The 23,782-nt window shown below is 38.4% G+C and overlaps 1 protein-coding gene and 1 pseudogene across 2 annotated transcripts in view; one reads left to right on the plus strand and one right to left on the minus strand.

Moving 5' to 3' along the window:
• Window positions 1-23,782, minus strand: part of NSMCE2 (NSE2 (MMS21) homolog, SMC5-SMC6 complex SUMO ligase) — a 246,366-nt gene that overhangs the window by 135,437 nt on the left and 87,147 nt on the right. For both annotated transcript variants that reach the window (XM_043964840.1, XM_043964850.1), the window contains one exon: window positions 14,133-14,289. In XM_043964840.1, the coding sequence (XP_043820775.1) occupies window positions 14,133-14,289 (157 nt within the window). The remainder of the gene's footprint in view (window positions 1-14,132; window positions 14,290-23,782) is intronic.
• On the plus strand, window positions 16,513-17,319 carry LOC122726784 (annotated as a pseudogene).

Raw genomic sequence — 23,782 nt, forward strand, 5'->3', positions numbered from 1 at the left:
TTTAGACAGTTAGCTAGAATTTTAGCCTTAACAGATGGCTGACCACGAAGAGGAAAGCTAAACCCTCAGTCTTCTTCTGATCTTCTGGTTGGGTAAGAAATTTCCCCTCCCTCTCCCTTTAACTGCTAAGTACTGGTGTACTGGCTGTGTTTTCCCTTTAAATCTTTTTCGAATGGACCCTTTTAAACTCCCCTAATTAACCCTAATTTTTGATTTTAGTCTGTTTAACCAGACAAATGGGGGATAAGATCATGTTAATGCTTTGTTTTTGTGGATTTTCTATTTTTCTTTTTATTTTTGTTAAAAGAGCCAGCAACTTACTCACACAAGGAAATATCTCTCCCTCTCCCAACCATGCTTTTTCAGAGAAACCTGAAGAGATTCCTGCAGCTTTTCCCAGTTCTAACACTAATTGTTGCTCTAATTTTGCATGCCTGGAGGCAATGACCCACCCTCTAGAAGCTTTTAATCCCCTAGCACCTGGAGGCAAAGTGGGGGAAGAGGAATCCAGGCCTGAGTTCAAAATCAAGTCGGATTCAAATTGTGCTGGTCCCTCCCCTCCTCTCCAGACCCCACCCTCTACTCCCCCCATGGCCAAGCCCATTGCTTCCCCTGCCCGGGAAGTCCAAAGATCTAATGCGCATGCTCAACTTTCTCTAACTACATTTGCAGCTTCAGGCTCAGCCCTTCCCCAGCCTGGCTGTGCTTCTGAGACAACCTTAGAAAAACCCTTTAAATTCCAGATATGCTCGTTTCTGTCATAATTTTGCCTAACTGCTTTTGTCTTTAATTAGTAATCTTATAAAGCATTTGTATGGTGAAAAGACTGACCAGACAATATAGAGGGGTTAAAGAAGAAAAACTTAAGCTGAATAAGAATGACAATCATCACCATAGTTCCAAGACTCCGCTTCTTTTGCCATGGAAGTATATATATTTTACAGAAAATGTAGAAGTAAGAAGCAAGGTATTGATATGAGTATTGGGGATTTTAGATATCGGAATCAAAAAGTGTTCTGAATTCACTCAGAGTGATAGTATCAGTTCAGAGGTTACATAGGATTTCTATGCTATTACATCTACATTTTGAAATTAATGGTATGGGTTTATTTTCATAGAGATTTTCATGCTTTTGAGATTGTGTCTTATACTTAGTTTTTAAAACAAGGAGAATATTTGTAAAAACTTTTTAGTCATGTGATCAAGTTTATATTTTATAATACTCTTATTAATATTAAGTTCATTCTCATTTAGATTTCCTTAGTTTGAATTTCACTGTCTTTTATTGTTCCATGTGTATTTTCTTCTATTCATTTATCTAATTTTAAAAAATTGCAAGATGGTTTTGATTTCATAATACAATGTTAATTCTAGGAGTATCGTGCTCCCATATTCTGAGTTGTTTGTTTTTGTTATTTTTTCTCAACTGATTATTTGATCAAACTCTTTAAAGCATTTCCTTGGCAAATTGGTTGCCATGGCAAGTGTAAATTGATTCTAGAAGTATTATTTTTGATAAAGTTTTCTTTGAGATTCTGTTGTGCTTTAACTTATATTTAAATATGTTCAGATTTTTCACAAAAGTAATTGTATACTAAGTAAAAAAAGGTATTATTTGAAATTGTTGCATAATTATATATTATATTCTGAGTCAAGATGTATTCACATTTTTTGCAATCATTTATTATCCTCAATTTTTAAATCCATATGAGACTTGGATTATGGGAACTTATCATTTAAGACACTAATTGCCTTTATTCTGAGTTATCAGATGCCAGTTGGCCAAGATGCCATCCAATCACAAGAGGAATACATGCAAGAGCAGACACTGAACTGTCACATGAGGGGAGACATGCATGAAGTCAAGGTATGGCCGAGGGAACGGCTTTTGACTAATGTTGAGGTTGGATTCTCTTGGTTTAATATTTTATTTTATTTTTCCCCACAATATTGTACAGATGGCTGGAAGTATTCATCCCACCCATCTCACTTCTACACCTGGCTTCTATGCTCCCTCCTATATGCCTGATGCCATGGACATCTCAAATCCCATGCATCTGATTAAGTCTGACTCAGTTTCCTCCAATATGTTCAGTGGCATGGACATATATTCCATCCACCTATTTTAAGCCTGGTATACTGCATGGGCAGTATATATTGCTCAAGTGTGGGAATGCTCATATCCCATCATTTCTCTGTTCTTTTATGGTAACCCCCATAATTATCTCAGGTGTCATGATAAATACAGTGTTGAATTTGGCCTTGACACCTGTTACCAATTATATTAGATTTTTAAATTTCTCATAATGGCATGAGGATAATTAGGCAGATGATGCAAAAAATGATGAAACAAAGATAAAAATTATTTTAAAAAATTAATATCACAGCAATTGTCTTCTCAATTACCCTCCATAAGGGGGGACTATAGTAATATTATAATTTTAAATAATGTTTCAATTTTTGTTTTATTATATGTTTCATGTGTAACAACTAAGATTCTGAATTCCCTTAGACATGTTTTTGAGAACTTTCATTGTTTGATTTGATTATTGACAAAGCTATTTTAAAGTTGTGTTAAGCTCAATTTTGTAGGAAATTTCCTGGCTGATTACCAGCATCCATACCTCAACCCCTGAAAAGACTTCCATTCCACGACTACACCTAGAGGACATCTGAGAAAAAGACTTTCAGAGACTTTAAATGAACAGTTTTGATTTGTTTTTGTTGTTTTTTTTTCTCTTTCTGTTATAATATACACCATCTGTAACATGTATTCTCTGCAGAGGCCCTCCCTTTGCAAGACCAATGTCAAAGCGTCGGTTCATGAGGACAAAAAAAAAAATCGCCCCTCTGGACAAAACTTTCCTCTCTTCCTTTTCTATATTGTTGTTCACATATTATTAGTTAGCAATAGTTATTATATTGTTTTTACTGTTCCGTCAAGGAAACATTTTGTTTCTTGAGGAACAACAGGGGGGACTGTAACGATTGGAATAACGCCACCTGCTGGATACTTACTGTAGAGGAGTTCTGCCCATGAAGGGAAGGTCTTTGAGGGCAAGACCAGGAGTCAGGAAGTGACGCGGGCTAGTGGGAGGAGGAAGGAAGAGACTGGCGCTCAGTCTCGTTTTCTCTTTCCTCTGGATTCTGGCGGAGAAGGGAGCTAAAAATGTGCTCTCCCTTTAATAGATAGGAATCTAGGCCTTTTTCTCTCTCTTTACCAAATTCTTATTCTCCTTAATAAATGCTTAAAAGTCTAACTCTTGCTAAAGCTTATAATTTATTGGCGACCACTCATTAGATATTTTAGACAGTTTAGCTAGAATTTTAGCCTTAACAAATGATTTTCATTATAAAGTGATAGAAAATAACTAAGAGACACTTCAGAATTTTGAAATCTCTAGGGACCAATCAAGATATCTGAGTTCTGACAGCAAAGCATGACTCCCAGAATTAGGAATATACTGCCAAAACAGGAATGGTTTGATTTGTTTGGCTTAACTGTACCTCTATGGAAAGATGGTGGGGAATCAATGAGATGTAATGCTGATGTAATTGAAAGAACACTGATAAAACATTTTTTAAAATAAAAATGAAACTAAAAAATTAATCTCTAGGTGCTGTTCCTTTGATAAATTAAATCACAAATTCATTCAACTTCAAATTTATATTAAGTGAAAATAATTTGTACATACCTCAAAGGACTGAAAACATAAAACTTTTTTTTTAACACATTCAAAGAATAAGGCATAGAAAGCTAAAGTTATTTGATAACCCTCTTCCTTGTGGCAATTCAAGTGCTGATAGAAATCCAACTCTAGTATTGTCCCCACCTATACAATACATTTCTTGAATGCAACAAATATGTAAATTTATGGTTTTGAGAGAGCCTTCCACAGTATATGTACGTAATATCATTTTATATGTATATGACAACATTCATTTCCTCATTGCTTCTCTTTTTTCCAGTGCTTAGCACAGTGCCTGGCACACACTAGACACTTAATAAATGTTTACTGATTGACACTTTGGTTTTATTTTTTTTCCAGCAAAAAATGAATGCAAAACAACAAAAAAAGAAGGAATTCATATAAGAAGTTTGAGCCCGAATGCCACAGTTTTTTGAAGCTGTTACTATGATTTCTAATGCAGATCTATATTTCTACAAGTAAGGCTCTGTCCTATGCCCTGTTCTCTTTTCTGTATATATTCTTTCCCTTGGGGATTATATCATCTTTCTTGGATTTAATTATCATCTTCTTGCAAATAACTCTCAAATCTATATATCCCATCTTAATTTTTTTCTGGAATGCCAGTTACATGTTAGCAACTAATTGCCTGCTGTTTATTAACCTCTGGATAGGAATCTCCACCTCTGCCAAAATAGAGCTCATTATATTTTCCCCCAAACCTATCACTCTTCCAAATACCCTTATTTCTCAAAGTTATCCATAGCTCTTTTTTCTCCCTCATTATTCCACATCCAATCAGTTGCCAAGTTTTATCAATTCTACTCCCACAACACCTCTCCCATTTAACTTAATTTCTTCACTCACAGTTTCCATCCTAGTTCACTTACTCTCACTTGGATTATTACAGTAGCCTCCACACATCTGCCAAACTGGTATTCTTAAAATACAGATCTGATTATATGATCATGTCACATATGCCTCACTCCTTCTTCAGAAATCTTCTGGGACTCCCTATGGTATCTAAGATAAAATTAAAAATCCTTAGTATGTCATTTAAAAACCTCCACACTATGGCTGCTTACTCATCGTTTCAAACATTTCATATTAAGATAACATCTCTAGATCTGGAATAGAGCTCACAGACTATTCAGTACACCCCTCTACTTTAAAATATAAAGAAAATCAGGCTCAGGGAACTTAAATGATTTGACGAAAGCCACTCCCTTTCATGCATTCATTCTCTGTTGTCTTCCAGCTGGCCTGTGAGCAGTTCCTAATCCATGACATTCCAAATTCCACTTCTGCCTTTGCACAAGTGGCCCCTCATATTTTCAGTATACTCCCTAATTGTCTTCAAAACACAACACAGATGATCCTCTCAGAGTCTTTTCTGATTCTTCCATTTGTTAATACTCCCTCCCTCTTAAAATTACTTATTTTGTATTTACTTGCTTGGGTACATATTAAGATTCTTTTTTTTTTTTTTAAGTGAGGCAATTGGGGTTAAGTGACTTGCCCAGAGTCACACAGTTAGTAAGTGTTAAGTGTCTGAGGCCGGATTTGAACTCAGGTCCTCCTGACTCCAGGGCCGGTGCTCTATCCACTGTGCCACCTAGCTGCCCCTGGACATCATTTTTTTCTTTCTTTCTTTTTTTTTTTAGTGAGACAATTGGGTTTAAGTGACTTGCCCAGGGTCACACAGCTAGTAAGTGTTAAGTGTCTGAGGCCGGATTTGAAGTCAGGTACTCCTGACTCCAGGGCCGGTGCTCTATCCACTGCATCACCTAGCTGCCCCTTGGGTACATATTAAATCTAATTAAATAGCCTTCATTAAACACCTTATATGCAACAGTAATATTCATTTCCCACCTCTAGAACGTATGGAAACTATTGGAAGTCAGGGTGTCTTTAGCAGAGGTTTAATAAATGTTTATTGAATTGAAATAAAACCACTATCTTGGCTAGTCATCAATGTATCACTGCAACTACTCGAAAAAGTAATTATACAAGACCAAAAATTGTAAAATGGGTCTTCAGGAAGAGTCCAGAAAGACCATTGCTCTTACTTCTATTTACATGCTACTAAACGAAGTGAGAAAAAAATCATGAAACCATGCTGCCTGGGCCCACTATAAATTTATGTTACGTAATCTCAACAGGGCACTCCCTTTTATACTCCCCTAAGTGATTCACTTTTCCACTTTTCAAAAAATCCATATCCCTTCTCAAACTTCTCATAAGAACTCTGTCTCATATTTCATTGAAAAAACTAAGGCTCACAACCAAAAACTTTCCCCTCCTCATCTCACATAAAATATCCTATCACTAAGATGCCCTCGAATACCATCTCCTTCTTCATTCATTTCACATAATGAAGTAGCCCTCTGTTTTCCCAAGGCAAACCCCTCTAAATGCACAAGTGATCCCATTCCGTCAGCATCTTCTCTAGCTGACTTTTCCTCTCTACTATTCCAGCTCTCTGACTTATCTTTAATCTTTCTCTGGCTACTGGCTGTTTCTGTATTGCCTACAAATATGTAATGGCTAAAAAATAAGTGGTGGTTTAGTGGAATAGGTCAGGAGCACAGTATACAGTAGGAAATAACCATGATAATATAATGTTCAATGAACTCAAAGATCCTCTAAGCTTCTAGCGTAAGATCTCACTATTTGATAAAAATTTCTAGGAAAACTAGAAAGTAGTTTGGGAGAAACTAGGCATAGACCAACAACTCACACAGTATACCAATTTAAGCTCAAAATGGGTAAATGACTTAGGCATAAGAGTGATAACATAAGCAAATGAGGGGAGCATAAAAATTTTTACCTGTTATATCTGTGGAAGAGGAAAGGGTTTATGACTAAACAATCAATAGAGAATCACAGGAAGCAAAATGGGTAACTGATCACATGAAATTAAAAAGGTTTTGCACAAACATAACCAATACAACCAAGATTCGAGGGAAAGCAGGAAGCAGGAGGTGTGGGGGGGTTACAGTAAGTTTCTCTGATAAAGGATTCATTTCTCAAATATATAGGGAACTGAGCCAAATTTATAAAAATAAGAGCCATTCACCAGTTGATAAATGGTGAAAGGATAAGAACAGGCAGTTTTCAGAGGACAACAAAGTTATCAATAGTAATATGAAAAAAAAGGCTCTAAATCACTAATAATCACATGCAAATTAAAACCACTCTGAGGGAACCACTTCCCTACACTTATCAGACTGGCTAACATGACAGAAAAGGAAAAGACAACAGCTAGATAGGATGTGAAAAAACAGGGACATTAAGATACTATCGGTAAAGCTCCTGAAACTTGTCCAACCATTCTGGAGAACAATTTGGAACTATGCCCAAAGGACTGTAAAGTTATGCATCCCTTTGACTCAGCCATTCCCACTACTACATGGGAAAAGGGAAAAGGGCCTATATGTACTAAAAATATTTATAATAGCTCTTTTTTGTTGTGGCAAAGAATTTGAAATTGAGGAAATGTCCATCAACTGAGGAATGGCTCTGAGCAAGTTGTAGTATATGATTGTGATGGAGAATTACTGTGCTATAAGAAATGACAAGGGGGATGTTTGAGAAAAACAATGGGAAAGATATATGAATTGGGGGGCAGCTAGGTGGTGCAGTGGATAAATATCAGTCCTGGATCAGGAGGACTAAGTTCAAATGTGGCCTCAGACACTTGACACTCACTAGCTGTGTGGCCCTGGGCAAGTCATTTAACCCTTACTGCCTTGCCAAGAAAGAAAGAAAAAGAAACAAAGAGAAGAAAAGAAAGAGAGAGAGAGAAAGGAAGAAAGAAAGATGTATGAAACTGATACAAAGTCAAGTGAGTAGAGCAGAGAACACTGGATACAGCAACAGCAATACTGTAACAATGATCAACTGTGAGAAACTACCTTAACTTATGACAATGATTCAGGGACAACTTCAAAGGATTCATGAAGAAACATGCTTTGGAGGAGAGAAGGAAATGATGAATTCTGGGTACTGACTGAAGCATATTTCTTTCACTTTATTTTCTCTCTTGCTTATTTCTTTTGGCAACATGGCTAATATGGGATATATTTTTGCATTACTTTACATTTATATGGGTATTATATTGCTTGCCTTCTCTATAGGTGGGGAAAGGATTGGGGGAGGGAGAGAGAATTGGACTCAAGTTTAAAAAAATTAATGTAATAAATACATTAAAAGAGAAAAAAAGTCAACTTCCACTCCTTTCATACCACAATATTCTAATTCAACTATTATTCCTTCCCACCTTGATTATTGCAATAGCTCTACTGACCCTCCCTGTGGTCTCTTCCTTTTAAAATCCAATGGTTACAAAGCTGCCAAAGTGAAATTCCTAAAGTCTCAAATCTGACCATGTTACTCCCTCACTCAGAAAGCCTTAGTGGCTCCCCTAGTGTCTCTTTAGGATCAAATATGATCTCCTCGTTTGTCTTTAAGATCATATGTAAGAGGCAGCTAGGTGGTGCAGTGGATAAGCACTGGCCCTGGATTCAGGAGGACCTGAGTTCAATATGGTTTCAGACACCTGACACGTATCTAGCTGTGTGACCCTGGGCAAGTCACTTAACCCTCATTGCCCTGACCCTCCCCAAAACCATCATATGCAAACTCCCTCAGCTTTTCTTACTTGATTTGATTGTCCCCAAAATAGGTTCATTCCAGTTTCCATATGTTTCCTCATACTGCTATCACATGAAAGTCTGTCTCCCCTATCCCCACCTCTGTGAGGTCCCGCAATTCTAGATGATCTTCAAGAATCAGATAAAATTTCACTTCTCCCATTATACCTCCCCAGCAATTCTGAGTCCCTAATAACTTTTCAATTCTTTCAGCCTGCCTGCAATATTAATTGTTGGCATTGAGCATCTACTAGTTGGAATATCTTTTCAAACCTTCTGAGGGCTCCTTGAGACATGGCCTATTCAATAAATCAACACTAAGTGCCTGCTATGTTAAATTTACCTACTTTGTTCAATTTAGATTTGCTTTATGTCTCTAATCGTGCCTCTTCTATTGCTACATGCATAATAAGATGTCGCGCTGGGAGATGGGTACTTTTGTTAGCCCCATTTTGCAGCAGAGGAAATGAAGGCAGACACAAGTTAAGTGACTTGAACGGAGCTGTACAACTAGCAGGTGTCTTAGACTGGATGTGAACTCAGGTCTTCCTGACATCAGGCCCAACACTCTAACCACTGCACCACCCAGCTGACCCCAGTTTATTATTGAAGAAGTGTTCAATAAGGACACATTCACCAGAAAGGCAGCGTGGTAAAGTAGATACAAAGGCAAGCCTTGAAGCCAGGAAGCCCTGGGTTCAGGACCAGATCCTGACACATACTGACCCTGGACACATCACCAATTAACTTCTAAGTGCTCTAGGCAACTGCATCAGACCATAGTTTGCAGAGAAAGTAGCGGACAACATTGCCGGAGGCTTAGTAGTTACCTCCACCAGTGAGATAACCGGTACAGCTCCTACCCTTGCTCATAAATTCAGTAAGATACCTGCTAATTTGAGGAAGTGGTAAATACAAACAACAAAACCTTTTTTTGTGCTCTTTGAGCACATTTTTACAAGTAGAATTAAACAAGATTGAGTCCTCCACTTCCAATCCTTAAAAGGGTTGTCATGGAGAAGATCAAACTTGTTCTGCCTGACCCTAGAGAACAGAACATGAACTAACAGGTAGGATGTAGAGGGATGCAGATTCAGCTTAACGTAAGAACAAACTCCCCCCAAATGAGAGGTATCCAAAAACATAATGGCTGCTTGGGGACGTAGTCTGTTCTCTTTACTTTGAGGACTCCAAGCACAGGCTTGTTGGGAATGTTGTCAAGGGAATTTCTATAAGGCAACAAGTTGGCCTCAATGGCCTCTGAGCTACCTTCCAGCTCTGAGATTTTGTGATTCTGCAGGTGGCTTTTTCAAATACTTGAGGAAAATGATCATGTTCTCCAAAGCATTTTCTTCTCCCAGCTAACCAATCTAAGTTCCTTCAATTGATCCTCTTGTTACAAAGTTTTGAGCACTATGTCCCTTGGTCATCTTCCTTTGGACAACACTTAGCAAAATCCTTCCTAAGGGGGGCAGCTAGGTGGTGCAGTGGATAATGCACCCACCCGGGATTCGGAGGACCTGAGTTTCAAAGCGGCCTCAGACACTTGACACTAGCTGTGTGACCATGGGCAAGTCACTTAACCTTCACTGCCCTGCAAAAAACAAACAAAAGCAAAAACAACACACAACAACACAAAAATCCTTCCTACGATGTGTGCAAAACTAGACAAATGAACTATTACACATTCTGGTCTGACCAGGACAGAGTACAATAGAAATTATCACTTCCAATGATATGGTCAAAATCCTTCTTTTAATGCAGGCAGGATCACGCCAATTTTATTAGGGGCCAGTTATCACTACTGCTGATTTCTGATACCTGGATATCTATTTGGTATAATTTAAAGTAGTTCATTTTTATTATGTTATGGAAATGGAGATGCATGGTAATAAATCTTCTATAAACTATGTTCTTCTATACCCTTCTACATCAGAAAGCAGGTCTTCATCTTTCTCTAGGCTACAGCAGGTCACGAGAATCATAGAGGATTGGAGATGGAAGGGACTATGTTAAAATTTAGTCCAAATCATCTTATAAACAAGGATAAGGTTAGAAACATGATGTGATTTACTCACGCGTAACAGAAGCTAATTTGTGGCAGCGCCACGAGTAAAGAATCCAGGTCCTTCTCACTTGAATCCTAAGACTAAAGCATCTAGACAGGATCTAATGTGATATAGTAGAAAATGGACTGAATTTGGAATCCAAGGACTTCAATTTCAATCTTACTTCTTCCACTCACTAGCTTAATGATCTTAGGCAAACTCCCTTCTCATTCATGGGTCTGTTTTCTCATTTCTGTAAAATGAGATGGATCAAATAGATGGTATCTCAGCTCTCTAATCCTAAGAGTTCTGAGACAATGTTCTTTCCATTATACTATGCTAATTGTAAAACTTTAATCTTTCTTCATGGATTTTATTTCCCCAAAACTTTTATACATTTAATTTGTTTAGTAAATCAATCATTTGACTTTTGTTTATCTAAATAATTTGTTAAATATCACTTATCAAAATAAATTACTGGGTAATGTAATAATATAATATAGAAATAATTATACATATTATTTGTAATACATGTATTGTCCTCCCTTGATAGAATGTAAGATCTTTAAGGGCAGGTATTGTTTAATTTATAACTTTTATTCCCAGTGCCTAAACACAGTGTCTTGAACATAGAAGATGCTTTGCTTAATGAATATTAATGGTAACCATCAATAGGTGGAATACTGATCACTTCAGAAATAAAGTGTTAGAGGAAGGTACTCTTCAATGGAAGAATTTTTCCTTATAATAGACCATCAACAACCACATTTAAATTAAAAAGAAAGACTAGACCTTCATAAAAGATGATTGATATTAATATAGTCTATTCTAAGAAAACTGCATTAAAATTAAAAGTTTTTAAAAATTATTTAATTTTTAAACCGTTTAAATATATCTAGATGGGACTCTAAAGAACATTATTGTTTACCTGTGTGTCATTTTAAGGATTCTCATTACTTGTAGAACTGGAAAGTGTTTCTCTTTGTATACATAGATTTAAAAGCACTGATTTCCCTTTTTAAAGGGAGGAGGAAGAAGGAAAAGGAAAGAAGAAAGGGGGATAAGAGGGTATGATGTTTTAAAATCTAAATTGTGGTCGCCTTAAATAGAAGCTTTAGCACCAGTCCTTGGGCATTAAACACTTATTAAAGCATACACATATTCCCATGGAGTTCAGAAAGTTAAGAAAAAAGCCTATTTAGCCTAGAGTTCCAGCCTGGTCTGGTTCTTCCTCAACTCCTCTGCCACAAGCCTGTTTCAATCATGAAACTCTCTCCAGCAATCTGATTGTGGAAGCTTTTTATAGGTCTGGAACAGAGGCGGTCCTTACACACTGCTTCAAGCTGATTGGTTGGTGTCATCCAAATCCATTGGTTCTGAAGGTGTTCTCAAGGTGTGATTACAATCCAGTTAACCTTAAGTAGGCTAATCAGCAGTTAATCACTCTCACTTGATTCAATCAGTCTAGATTAATCTCCAGGTGGGTCTTTGAGTATCTGCTAAATCTCATTATTTCATCACAAGGGGAAAAAGATGTTGGAAGAGCATAAAATAAAAGGGAAGGAAGAAGAGGCAGAGAAGATGTAGGGTATTGCCTACATGTTCCACATACTTTATTATGAGCAAAATTCTGTTAAAAAGAAAAGCGAGTGGTGAAGGGAATGGGAAGAAATTCCAATTTCCAGATAATCTGACCTTCAGTTTATATTATATAACATCTGAAAATCACTAAGTACAACTAAATGTCTTGGCCCCTGAAGTAAAACACATTATCTTTATAAACAGGAAAAAGGCAAATTTCCCTAGCACATTTAAGAACCACAACTGAATTACAATAACATTGACCATCTGGGAGCAACAGATTATAGAATACTGTAATAGAAACTAATTTTAAGAATATACAGTTGGAAAATGCTTATCACATAAATCTAAAGTTAAAGCAAAGGTTTCCTTAAAATTGCAAAACATTTGAAATTGTGAAACTTAAGCTCTTTGTTAAATAGACAAGAGCTTCCCTAATCCTTTTTTTTTTTTACATCTCAGCATCAGTTTAATGAAAATGCTTATATGGAAAAGTCTTTCAAAATATGAAACCATATTACAAGTACAAATAAAGACATGAAGGAAATCTTTGCCTAACATTATGCAACAGTGCTCTTTTTCATAGCATGAAAATGAAATAGATGGTGGAAAAGTAAGATTATAAAATGACCTGCTTCACCAATAATTCCTAAAGAGATAAATGTGTACCCCCATTATTGAGGAGTAAGTGAAGCTTCAATAAGGAAGATAGGACACGAATTTATGATTTCATTGATTTATGGACTGCACAGAACAAAATTCCCTCTACAAAGACAAAACAGCACCTCTCTGCAACGTAGTCCTAGAGTGTTACTTCCTGCCTAGCCTACTGCAAAAGTCTTTCCAACTGTAGTTACCCTTTCTCAAGTGTCTCCACTTCCTTGATTTTCCCAACAGTAGCTCCAAGCCTGCACCGGTGGGCTCCTCCCCCTCCTAGAGCCTCCACTGGGCGGGCACAGGGAGAGAGGGGGGAGGGATAGGGGAAGTTAGGGGAGGGCAGGGAGAACTTCATCAGTCATGCTTCATTCTAGGAACTTAGCAACCCCTAGAAACGTCCTCCAGCCCCACTTCAGTTCCTCACTTATGTGTTGTTTCCTCCATTACAATGTAAGCTCCTTCAGGGCAGGGACTGCTTTTCTTTTTGCTTTTACTTGTATCATCACCAAACACAGTGCCCAGCACATAGCAATCTGGGCTTAACACAGCACCTGGCACAAAATTAATGTTCAATAAATGTTTATTGACTAAATGCCTGGCTCCAATTCATTCTCCACCCAGATGCCAAGGCGATTTTTTTTTTTTCTGCAGTAGTTCCCTACAAGCTTCTAGATCAAATATAAACTGCTGTTTGGCATTCAATAATTTGGCCCCATCCTACCTTTCCAGCCTTCTTACACCTTCCATTCCTTCATGAACTCTAGGATCCACCTACATTAGTCCATTTGCAATTCCCTGAATATGAAAGATACCTCTTCTCTCAATTCCAGGACATTTCACTAGTTGTTATCCATGTTTGGAATACTCTCCCTCTTCATCTCCATCTCTTAGCTTCTCTGACATTCTTCAAGACTCAGCTTAACACCCAACTTGTGCAGGATATCATTCTAGGTTTCCTCTCCCCACATACACAAGTTCCTTCTAAGATTAAGTTCCATTTACTCTGAATATAGCTCTCATGCATACAGCTATTTGTATGTTTCCTCACCCACTCAAACACGAGCTCTTTGAGGGCAAAGACTGTTTTCCACCTTTCTTTATATTTCCAATGCTTAGCACAGTGCCTATAAGATAATAAGTACTGCTAGCTATTAATAAATGTTTATTGACTGACTACTCAGAAATTGTAAATATGCAAATACAAGAGTTATTGTTATGATTGGAAAAAAGCAAATTGAGAAATTTTCTTAACATTCTTAAGAAGTTATTGGCTTTTTAGATATCAACCAATTGATCTGAAAAAAAAGAAGAGACAAAAATACAGTAGAATTGGTTCAAGAGACAGCAGTAAATTGAGTAAGTGGTCTCATAAGTCAGAGAGATCCACAAACCTTCTGATAATACTGAACGTATTCCCTTGCTTATAAATTTGAATAGCAAATATCTTTTGGTGTCCAGTTCTGTACTGAAAAGTTTACAAAATAACTTTTAAAAACACTTACATTGCTTCTTCGCATCTCTCAGCTGTTTGCGAAACTGTACAAATCTGTCATCTTTTTTCAGATCTTCTTCTTTGTTGCCCCTTTTTAAAGCCACTAATTTCTCTTCAACTAATGCCTTTAAATCTGGTGTTAGATTTAGGTAATTTTTATCTTTTACCTGAAAATAAAATAAGAAAACACATTTTGATAGCCAACCAGCACTAAAATACCCTATCCACAGAAAACACATTTGTGGAAATTAAGTCCATCTTCCCAAAATTAAAAAAAAATGCTACAGTCTGATTCACAGATTTAACCAAAGAATGAGGCTTTGTGACTTCACTGTCTTATTAGTTTCCATAAATATCTACCTGGTCAGTCGACAAACATTTGAGAGATTATTATGAGTCAGATATTTTGCCAAGATCACTAGGGATATGAATTAAGACAAAAGACAGTTCCAGAAGACCATTCCTGCTCTTGAGGAGATCACGGTCTAATAGAAGAGACAAAATGCAAATTACTATGTACAAACAAGCTATACATACAGGATATTGGGAACAATCAACACAGGGAAGGCATCAGAAATAAGAAAGACTTTTAGTAGAAGGTAGGCTGTTAGCTAAAAGTTGAAGGAAGTCAGAAAGCAGAGATGAGGAGAGAATTCTAGGCATGGGGGACAGACAGTGAAAATGTCTTGTAGAAATGGCAGGGAGGCCAGTGTCACTGGATTGCAGCATATGTGGAGATTTGGGAAGGGAAAGTGTAAGAAGACTGGAAAATAGGGGAAGGGCAGGTGATGAAGGGACTTGAATACTAGATGGGAGATTTTATATTTGATCTTGGAGGTGATAGGGAGTCACTGGAATTTATTGGGGGGGCATGGGGTGGAAATGGTCTGATCATGCTTTAGGACAATGACTTTGAGAGCTGAGTGGGAGGGTGTTTTGGAGTGGGGAGAGTTTGCTGCAGCAGGCTACTGCAATAATCAAGGCTTGAAATTATAAGGACCTGCACTAAGGTGTTAGTAGAAGAGAAGGGAATATACTCAAGAGATATTGCAAAGGTGAAACTGGTAAGGCTTGGCAACAGATTGGCTATGGTGGGAAGTGAGGAAGGGATGAAATATTGTGAGGAAGATACCTAGGTTGCAAGACTGGGGGAATGGGTGGACAGAGGTACCCTTAACAATAATACAGATATTTGGAAGTAGGGGAGGGCTTGGGGGGGTGGGTGGGTGGGATATAATGAGTTGTTTTGGACATGTTGAGTTTAAGATATCTACATATATTTAAGATATTTAAATATCTCAAGATATTTAAAAAGCGACTGGAGATACAAGAGTGAACGTCAGCAAAAAGGTTAGGGCTGAATTAGTAGATAAGAGAATGATCAGCATAGAGATGAAAACGGAATCCAAGGGAGCTGATGAGATCACCAAGTAAAATAGTATAGAGGGAAAAGAGGAGAAAGGCCAGGATAGAGCCCTGTGGAACACCCATGATTTGTGGGCATGACCTGGAAAAAGATCCAACGAAGGAGACTGAAGAGTGGTCAGATGACACAACTAGGAAAGAGTGGCAACATTAAAACATATCTTTTTTCCCCTTATAGGGGAAAAAAGGTATCTTGGAGGAAAAGAGTGATCAACATATCAAAGTCTGCAGAGGTCAAAAAGGAGGAGGATTGAGAAATGGCCATGAGATTTTGACAATTAAGAAATCATTAGTGACTTTAGAGAGAAGGGGTTTGGTTAAATAATGAAGACAGAAACCAGAGTGTAGAGAGTTAAGAACAGAGTGAAAGGAAAGGAAGCTGAGGTCCCTATTGCAGATGGCCTTCTGAAAGAGTTTAGCCACAAAAGGTAGGAGAGACACAGGATCATAGTGAGTGGGAATAGATGGGGGATACTTTGTGAGGCTAGATGAGACATAGGCAAATTTATAGGCAGTTGCCAAAGTAGCCAGCAGATGAGGAGAGACTGAAGATAAACAAAAAAGTAGGGACGACAGAGGGGACAATCTGCTGGAGAAGACAAAATGGAGTGGGATCTCTTGTGCAGAGAGAAGGGTTCATATTTGAAGTCATTATGTAAGGCAGTGGATGAAGGCACAGAGTGGCACAAGGTATCTGGGATATGTGAGTTGAGCAGTAAGCTCTTGATGAATGGCCTCAAATTTGTTTTTAATAAAATGAGGCAGTCCCTCCCCCACCCTCTCCCGGGAGGAGGGGGCTCCACAGCTAAGGTGAATGGGGCGACATCCTCGGTTGGGAGCAGGGGATCCCGTGCTCCTGCTCGCCATCTGTCCTGGAGGAGGGGGTGGTGTCCTGAGGAAGCTCAGGGAGGGGTGGTGAAGGAGGAGGTCAGTCTTGCCACCCTGCCAGGGACCCCTGAGCCGCCATGGGCAACAATAAGAGCTAGCAGGTACCCGGGGAGCGTCACAACTCCAAGTCTGGCCGGCGCTATCGGCGCCGCACAGCAAGGAGCACCCGCATAAGATCATGGTGGGCAGCACGGACGACCCGAGTGTCTTCAGTGTGGTCAACTCCAAGCTCCCTGGGGACAAAGAGTTTGTGTCCTGGCAGCGAGATTTGGAAGACTCTGTCAAACCCATGAGGCAGGCTCGTCCCACAGTCATCTGATGGTCCGAGGGAGGCAAGGAAGTCTTTATCTCTGGATCCTTCAACAACTGGAGCACCAAAATCCCCCTCATTAAGAGCCACAATGACTTTGGTGCCATTTTGGACCTCCCCAAGGGTAAGCACCAGCACAAGTTTTTCCTGGATGGCCAATGGGTCCATGATCCATCAGAGCCCGTTTTTACCAGCCTGCTCGGCACAATTAACAAACTGATACGCGTCCAAAAGTCTGATTTTGAGGTATTTGATGCTTTGAAGTTAGATTCCATGGAGAGTTCAGAAACTTCATGTTGAGACTTGTCCACCAGGGCTTTACAGTCAAGAAATGTATGTCTTTCAATCTGAGGAGCAATTCAAATCCCCACCTATCCTCCCTCCTCACCTGCTCCAGGTTATTCTTAACAAGGATACTAAAATTTCTTGTGACCCAGCCCTGCTGCCTGAACCAAACAACGTCATGCTCAACCACTTGTAGGCATTGTAAATTAAGGACAGTGTGATGGTACTCAGTGCCACTCATGGCTACAAAAAGAAGTATGTCACTACCTTGCTGTACAAGCCCATCTGAGTGGAGCTCTCTTTGCTACCCTGGACATGGGAGAAATGTCCTCTTTGTGTTTCTGGACTGAATCCCAGTCTTAGCTTAGAACTGAGAACTGACTTGAGCTTTGAGGCCAGTTTTTGTGGTTCTCAGCCTCCTTTGAATAGGCTGTTCTGCTCCTGCATAGGACAGCAGGAGAGCCTATGATTGTGTGGTTGGGAGGGGGAGGGGGAGGGAGAGGGGGGTGTTATTTTTTTTAAGAGAAAAGGGTGGGCTTCTGTTGGTATATATTGCACATACAGTATCTTAATGTTATTGGGGGAAAATGAAAAATAAAAATAAAATGAGGCATGGCTCTTAGTTAAGGAGATAAAAAGAAGGAAAGGCATGGAAAGTTTAAGGAGGAGTAAAAAGGTTTGAAAGAGCTACTGTGATGTGTGGGATAGTGAGTCAGCTAGGGAAGTGTAAAAGGTTTGCCTTGCCACCGTGAAGGGCCTGGTTGAGATAACTGGCAGTGGATCCAGTCAGCAGGATTTTGTGATTTTCTTCAGCTTCATTCAGCAACATATGAGTAGGAGCAAAGGCAGCAGATGGTGGAAATTATCCCAGGCTGAGGCTTGACAGGGTAAGACTAGAAAGAGAATAAGGAAACAAGGGAGTCAAAGGAAGAAAAGACCATGTAGAGCCCGGATAATTCACTACGGTGTCAAGGTTAGGAAGGAAGGAAGGAAGGAAGAAGAGTGTAACCAGTGCAGGGGAGATGGCCTGGGAAAACACCAAGAGTCAAGAGAATGGTGGTCAAGGTGAGGATGAAGAATAGGCTTTGGGGTTGCAAGGCAGAAAGTGAGGTGGCATGACAACAGAATTTCAGAGTTCATAAACACTGAAGCAAGCATCTAAAGGGGATGGTAAGATCTCTCCATGGGTCGCTTAGATTGGTTGGAGGATATGTCAAGGGAAATAAGCAAAGTAAAGAAGTAGAAGGTAAGGGCATTTGAGGGACTATCAATATGTATGTTGAAGTCCCCTAACCTGAGGGCAGAAATTGGGAAGGACAGTGAGCCATGGACTGAACTAGAGGAAAGAAGGGAAATGTCTTTAAAGGGTGGTATATGATAGCTACTAGAATGGTGATTGGATGGTGGATATGGACTGAATGAACAAGAAGTTACTGAGTGATGGAGGGAAAAAGAGCCTGAAAGTGGCAATAAGGAGCAGGAAGTATTCCAAATGAGCCCCTTGAGCAACAAGTTGGGAGGAATGAGTGAAAGTGCAATCAGTGTTGGAAAGGGTGCCCAGGGAGGCTATGTCATAGGGAGGGAACCAGCTCTCAGTGAGAGTCAAAAGATGAAAGAAGTAGGAAAGGAAAAGATTTAAGATGAAAACAACTTTATTACCTACTGAGCGCATATTGCAGAGACCATATTGGATGGGGTGAATAGCTTTAGAATGCATTATCTTGAGGGCATAATGGAGTGGCAAGTGGAAGTAAGTAAGTGGCAAGTAAGGGTAACAACAGGTTTGTGAAATGACAGCCAGGGGTTCAGGATAAATGGGATGGAGAGGATGAGTGGGTGGGAGTTTGTTAATCACTGCCAAATGAGTTTGGGAAAGTTATTAACATCACTGAGGGATCACCTGTGATGAGAATAAATGAAAGCATTTCTCTCTTGTACCTGCAGGCAGGTCAGGGGAGGAGATAGATGGAGGGAACAATAAGAATGGTGTCTCCCTGGCTTCTGTAGGTAGGAAAGGGGCCCCTGCAAGGAGGAAGAGGCCAACCTAGGGGACTAGCACTCAATAGAATGATGTCTCTCTGATCCCATGCAGACAGAAAGGGTCTCTAAGGGTCTTTCCAAGCAGGAAGACTCCAGCCCCGGAGATCAGCACACAATAGAATGGTATATCTCTGATTCCCTGCTAGTAGAAAGGAGTCTCAATGTTGTTTCGCTTAGGTTGTGTTGACTCTTTATCCCTTCTGGTACTCTTTTAAAAATCCTTGCTGGAATATTTTTTGGGGAAGCTGAGCTTGGCTAGAATCTTTCAGGTTACCATCCTTGCCAGAAAGGCTCTAACCTAAATTCTTAATCCTGCAATTTTAAATCTGTTTCCTTAGTAGAGAACAATGTTACCAAATATAGCAATTTTTGTTCTACTTGAGGGGCATCATTAAATCCATGTCCATTTTCTTTTTCATACTGAGTAAGACCAATTGCTCCATGAATCAATAATCAATAATCATTTATTAAGCAGTTTCTACAGATCATACAATTTATTAACTTCTGCCTCTCTACTACACTTTCCACTTTTTATATAATTAAGGTGTAACATAGTTCTTTTCATAAAAGATAATCAAAGCAGATGAACAGTATAAGTGTATGTGTGTGTGTGTGTGTGTGTGTGTGTGTGTGTGTGTGTGTGTGTGTGTTTTCTTTCCATTCCACCCAAGTAGGAAATCAGATTGAGAAATTCTAAGTAAATTGCCCAAGGTCACCAATAAGGATATTGTCATCTACTTCATCTTAGTGATTCATTGTGTGACTTTGGGCAAGTCAGTTAACCTTTCTAGACCTCAGTTTCTATATCTCTAAAATGAGGAAGTTCAATAAGATGATTTTAAAGTATTCTTAATATTCTGTGATTTAGAATTTGTGGTCTATTCTTTTGGGTTTTTTATACCTTTCTTCCTTTAAATAATTTTGCAACTTTCTGTTGCCTACTCCACTCTTCAAACCTGGGAGGAACTAAGCCATCTGAACTCTCAACTGCCTGGGAACAGAAATCATCTTTTTTTTTTTATCTTAGACACTTTCCACCTCATTTCTTCTGCCACTTGAATCTGGGGCCACTTCCTTCCCCTATGCTTTACATTTCTAGCTCTGAGACTGTACTCAGATTACCTCTCCATAAGCATGATTTCCCTATATGGATTTCCACTCCCTCATCAGAATGTGAGTTTACTGGGTGCAAAGAGATGTTTCACATTTGTATCTGTATCTTTAGTATTTATTTAGCACAGTAGCTGACATGTAGTAAACGCTTAATAAATGTTTTTATTCACTTTAAACTAGCTACAGAAACTATCTGTTGGAAGCAAGTGAAATTAAACAAAAATTTCAATAAAATTAAAAACTCCTTTTTCCTTGTTTGGTTTCTTTGTTTTCTTCACATTGGTAATCAAAAAAAAAATTTAAGCTATCAATTTATAGATGGTAAAAGTAAAGTAAAAATTCTGATTCAATACATAAATTTTTAAAATTATTATCTTTAAGTAGATGATTCCCAGATCTCTATATCTAGCCTAACACAGAAGGTCTTTCCAGGTTTTCCACCATCCCCAGCTGCCAATACAGATTGCTTTCATCTACTCTGTATATATTTTCAATGTACCTAGTTATCTACATGTTGTTTCCTCCAGTAGGCTGAGTTCCTGGAGGTCAGGAGCTATTTTTTGCCTTTATTTATATCCCTAGTCCTCAACACATTGCCTTTAATAATTAATAAATAGTTGCTCACTGAATATTGATACCAATATTCAATAGCAATCTGTCAGTGAATGAGAATATCATCTTCAAATATACTTCAGTCACCTAGAATTGAGTGGCAAGATGGTAGCTGTTTGTCCACACACCAGTCCCGGTCAATTTTTGAGGAAGTACCAGTCTACATGAAATATGGCTAGTAACCCTATTACCCAGACTTATGAGTATTTCTGCATGGTTCTTTTTTACTCCTGGCCCAGAAGGGAGCTATTATAATGAATACCAATAAGGGACGTAGAAGAAATCTGAGAAAACCTGATGCTACAGCTAGCATAGCTATACTTTGGAAAGAACTTAATGTAGCTTCAGTACCAAAATGACTGCTTGGAAATAATTCAACTAAGCATCTACCTATATCAGTGCCACAGAGTGGGGTTTCTTTTCTCTTTCTTCTTTTTCAAAGATTTCATCTTCTCTGTTTATATCTTAAGAGACCACTGATGAAATCCTAAAGAAAAAATGTAGTTTTACTTTTAAGTAAGTGCAGGGCACTTAGAAAGAAAAAATGACAAAGGATTCATGTGGACAATTCACTTTCTGAGAACTGGTCTAGAATAGTTCATGGCAGTGACAGATGTTTAAAACAAAACAAAAAGGCCCATTAGAGCATAGACTTTCTTTCTTGTGTCCCTAGGTATAGGGCATAACACTCCAAATGAGTTAAAAACCTAAAGAAGCTTCTGATTCTGTAATTGTTAGAGAGACTGTCTACTGGCAGAAAAAATACTCATATTCATATAAAAGTACTTTGGGGTATTATGTATGACACGGTTTCTATATCATCTGGGAAATAAACTAGTAACGACTTCAATAGTTAGATGGATTCATGATTTCAATGATGTGGGAACTCCCTCTACTGGTGCAGATCACAGCCTATCTTTTGTTAATTTCACTCAATCCTCTTCCATAAATTCTCAATAGACAGAATACCTACATGATATATGACAGGCTTCTTCTGATTCTTTGAACATTTTATGAATACCAGGGCAATGGGAGTAGGAAAAAAAAAAACATCCTACAGAATGCTTGTTGTGAAACTCAAATGAGTTTCACATTATCCCAAGAGTTTAATTCATAGATTTAAATGGCAGAGCAACAAATAGAAGGAAAGGGGACACAAATCTGTCAGTGTGTCTACAATTTGTTTTGTTGAAACAAAGGAACTACAACATTTGGCATCTTAGCCTCAGAAAAGCTACATGAGAAGAAGAAATAGTACTGATGGGGAGAAAGTCAGAAAGAGTATCAGGACCAGAACAAATACACACCACGGAAATGTGCTGGAAAGCTCTGAGGGGCCATTTTACAAGATATCTCAGACACTGGAAAGATACTCCAAAAATGGGTACTTGTAACATGCAAGTAGGCTATGGCATATTTACAATGATGGTCTATGCACAAGAAGTAACATAATAGGAAACATAAAGGAAATAAATAAATATTGATGACAATATAGCTCCTGTTCTCAAGATTTAGTTGGTCCAGGGACCAGGGCTTGAACCACTGCCTGGTTTCCTTTTCATCTCAGCCATAAAAGTCCAGTCTGATTTGGTGGACTTGCTACTGCCATGCAGGATGTCATTTTAATTAGGCATTGCATGAGTAGCTACTACAGAAGCAAAGAACAATGAATACTTGAATTACTGATTGTAACCTTTCAAATTCTTTACTGTTAATTACATTTAATTTTATTAAATTTTATATAGTTGACAAGTGTATAACTATATTCCAATCCTGAGCCCAAATCACTAGCCTGGTCCAAAGAAGTAGCTGGCAAACCCCAGTTGTCTGTTCAAAGAATGCTGCAGACAGGAGCCTTTTCAATAAGGCAACGTGTCTTTATCATGACCAACAAATTCTTCTTCTTTGGGTTGTTCCCTTACTTCATAGCTTCTTGCTTCCACTCTGAGGAATCTGAGACATCTTTGTCTGTTCTCTTTGGTTTGGGCTGCTTCTCTCAACAACTGTACCAGTTGGGTCTGGCTCCTGTCTCCTCCAAAACTCAGTGTTACCAGCTAACTTTCCCAACTACTGGATATTCTGTTGCCAACAATATGCATATTTACCTCCTACAAGCACTTCTTCCCCTTTCTTGTTCTTTATAACTGCTATCATCCATAGTTAACCCTTTATCTCCTACAATATGGAAGCAAGGGATGGAGCTGTCTAACAATTTCAATGCTACAGTTTCTATGCTAAAATGTATTACAATATAATCTCCAACAAAATTTAATAAGCTATTTACTTAACAACATAAGTTAAATCAATCAAAATCAACCAACAGCACCATAATATAATAGAATGAGAACTATTACACTAGAAGGAAGGAGATCTAGATTCACCTTCCCAACTTGCAACAGGGATGACAAGGTTTGACTGGATGATCTTTTGAGGTCTCTTCCAGGTCTAAAATCTTTGGTTTTAGGCTATATAATTTTCTTTTAAAAAAAATATTTTTGAAATGCAAAATGGATGATTTTGATTACAGTAAATTAAAAAGGTTTTGTACAAACAGAAGCAATGCAGCCAAAATTAGAAGGGAGGCAGAAAGCTAGGAAACAATTTTTATAGCCAGATTTTCTGATAAAGGCCTCATTTCTAAAATATATCAGGAACTAAATCAAATTTATAAGAATCCAACTCATTCCCCAATTGAGAAATGGTCAAAGATATGAACAGGCAGTTTTCTGATGAAGAAATCAAAGCTATCTATTGCCATATGAAAAACGCTCTAAATCACTATTGATTAGAGAAATGCAAATTAAAACAACCCTGAGGTACCACCTCACTCACACCTATCAGATTGGCTAATATGACAAAAAAGGAAAATAATAAATGTTGGAGAAGCTTTGGAAAAATTGGAACACGAATGCATTGTTGGTGGAGCTGTGAACTGATCCAACCATTCTGGAGAGCAATTTGGAATTATGCCCAACGGGCTATAATGC

The sequence above is a fragment of the Dromiciops gliroides genome, chromosome 1, assembly GCF_019393635.1.
Source record: "Dromiciops gliroides isolate mDroGli1 chromosome 1, mDroGli1.pri, whole genome shotgun sequence".
NCBI classification, from domain to species: Eukaryota; Metazoa; Chordata; class Mammalia; order Microbiotheria; family Microbiotheriidae; genus Dromiciops; species Dromiciops gliroides.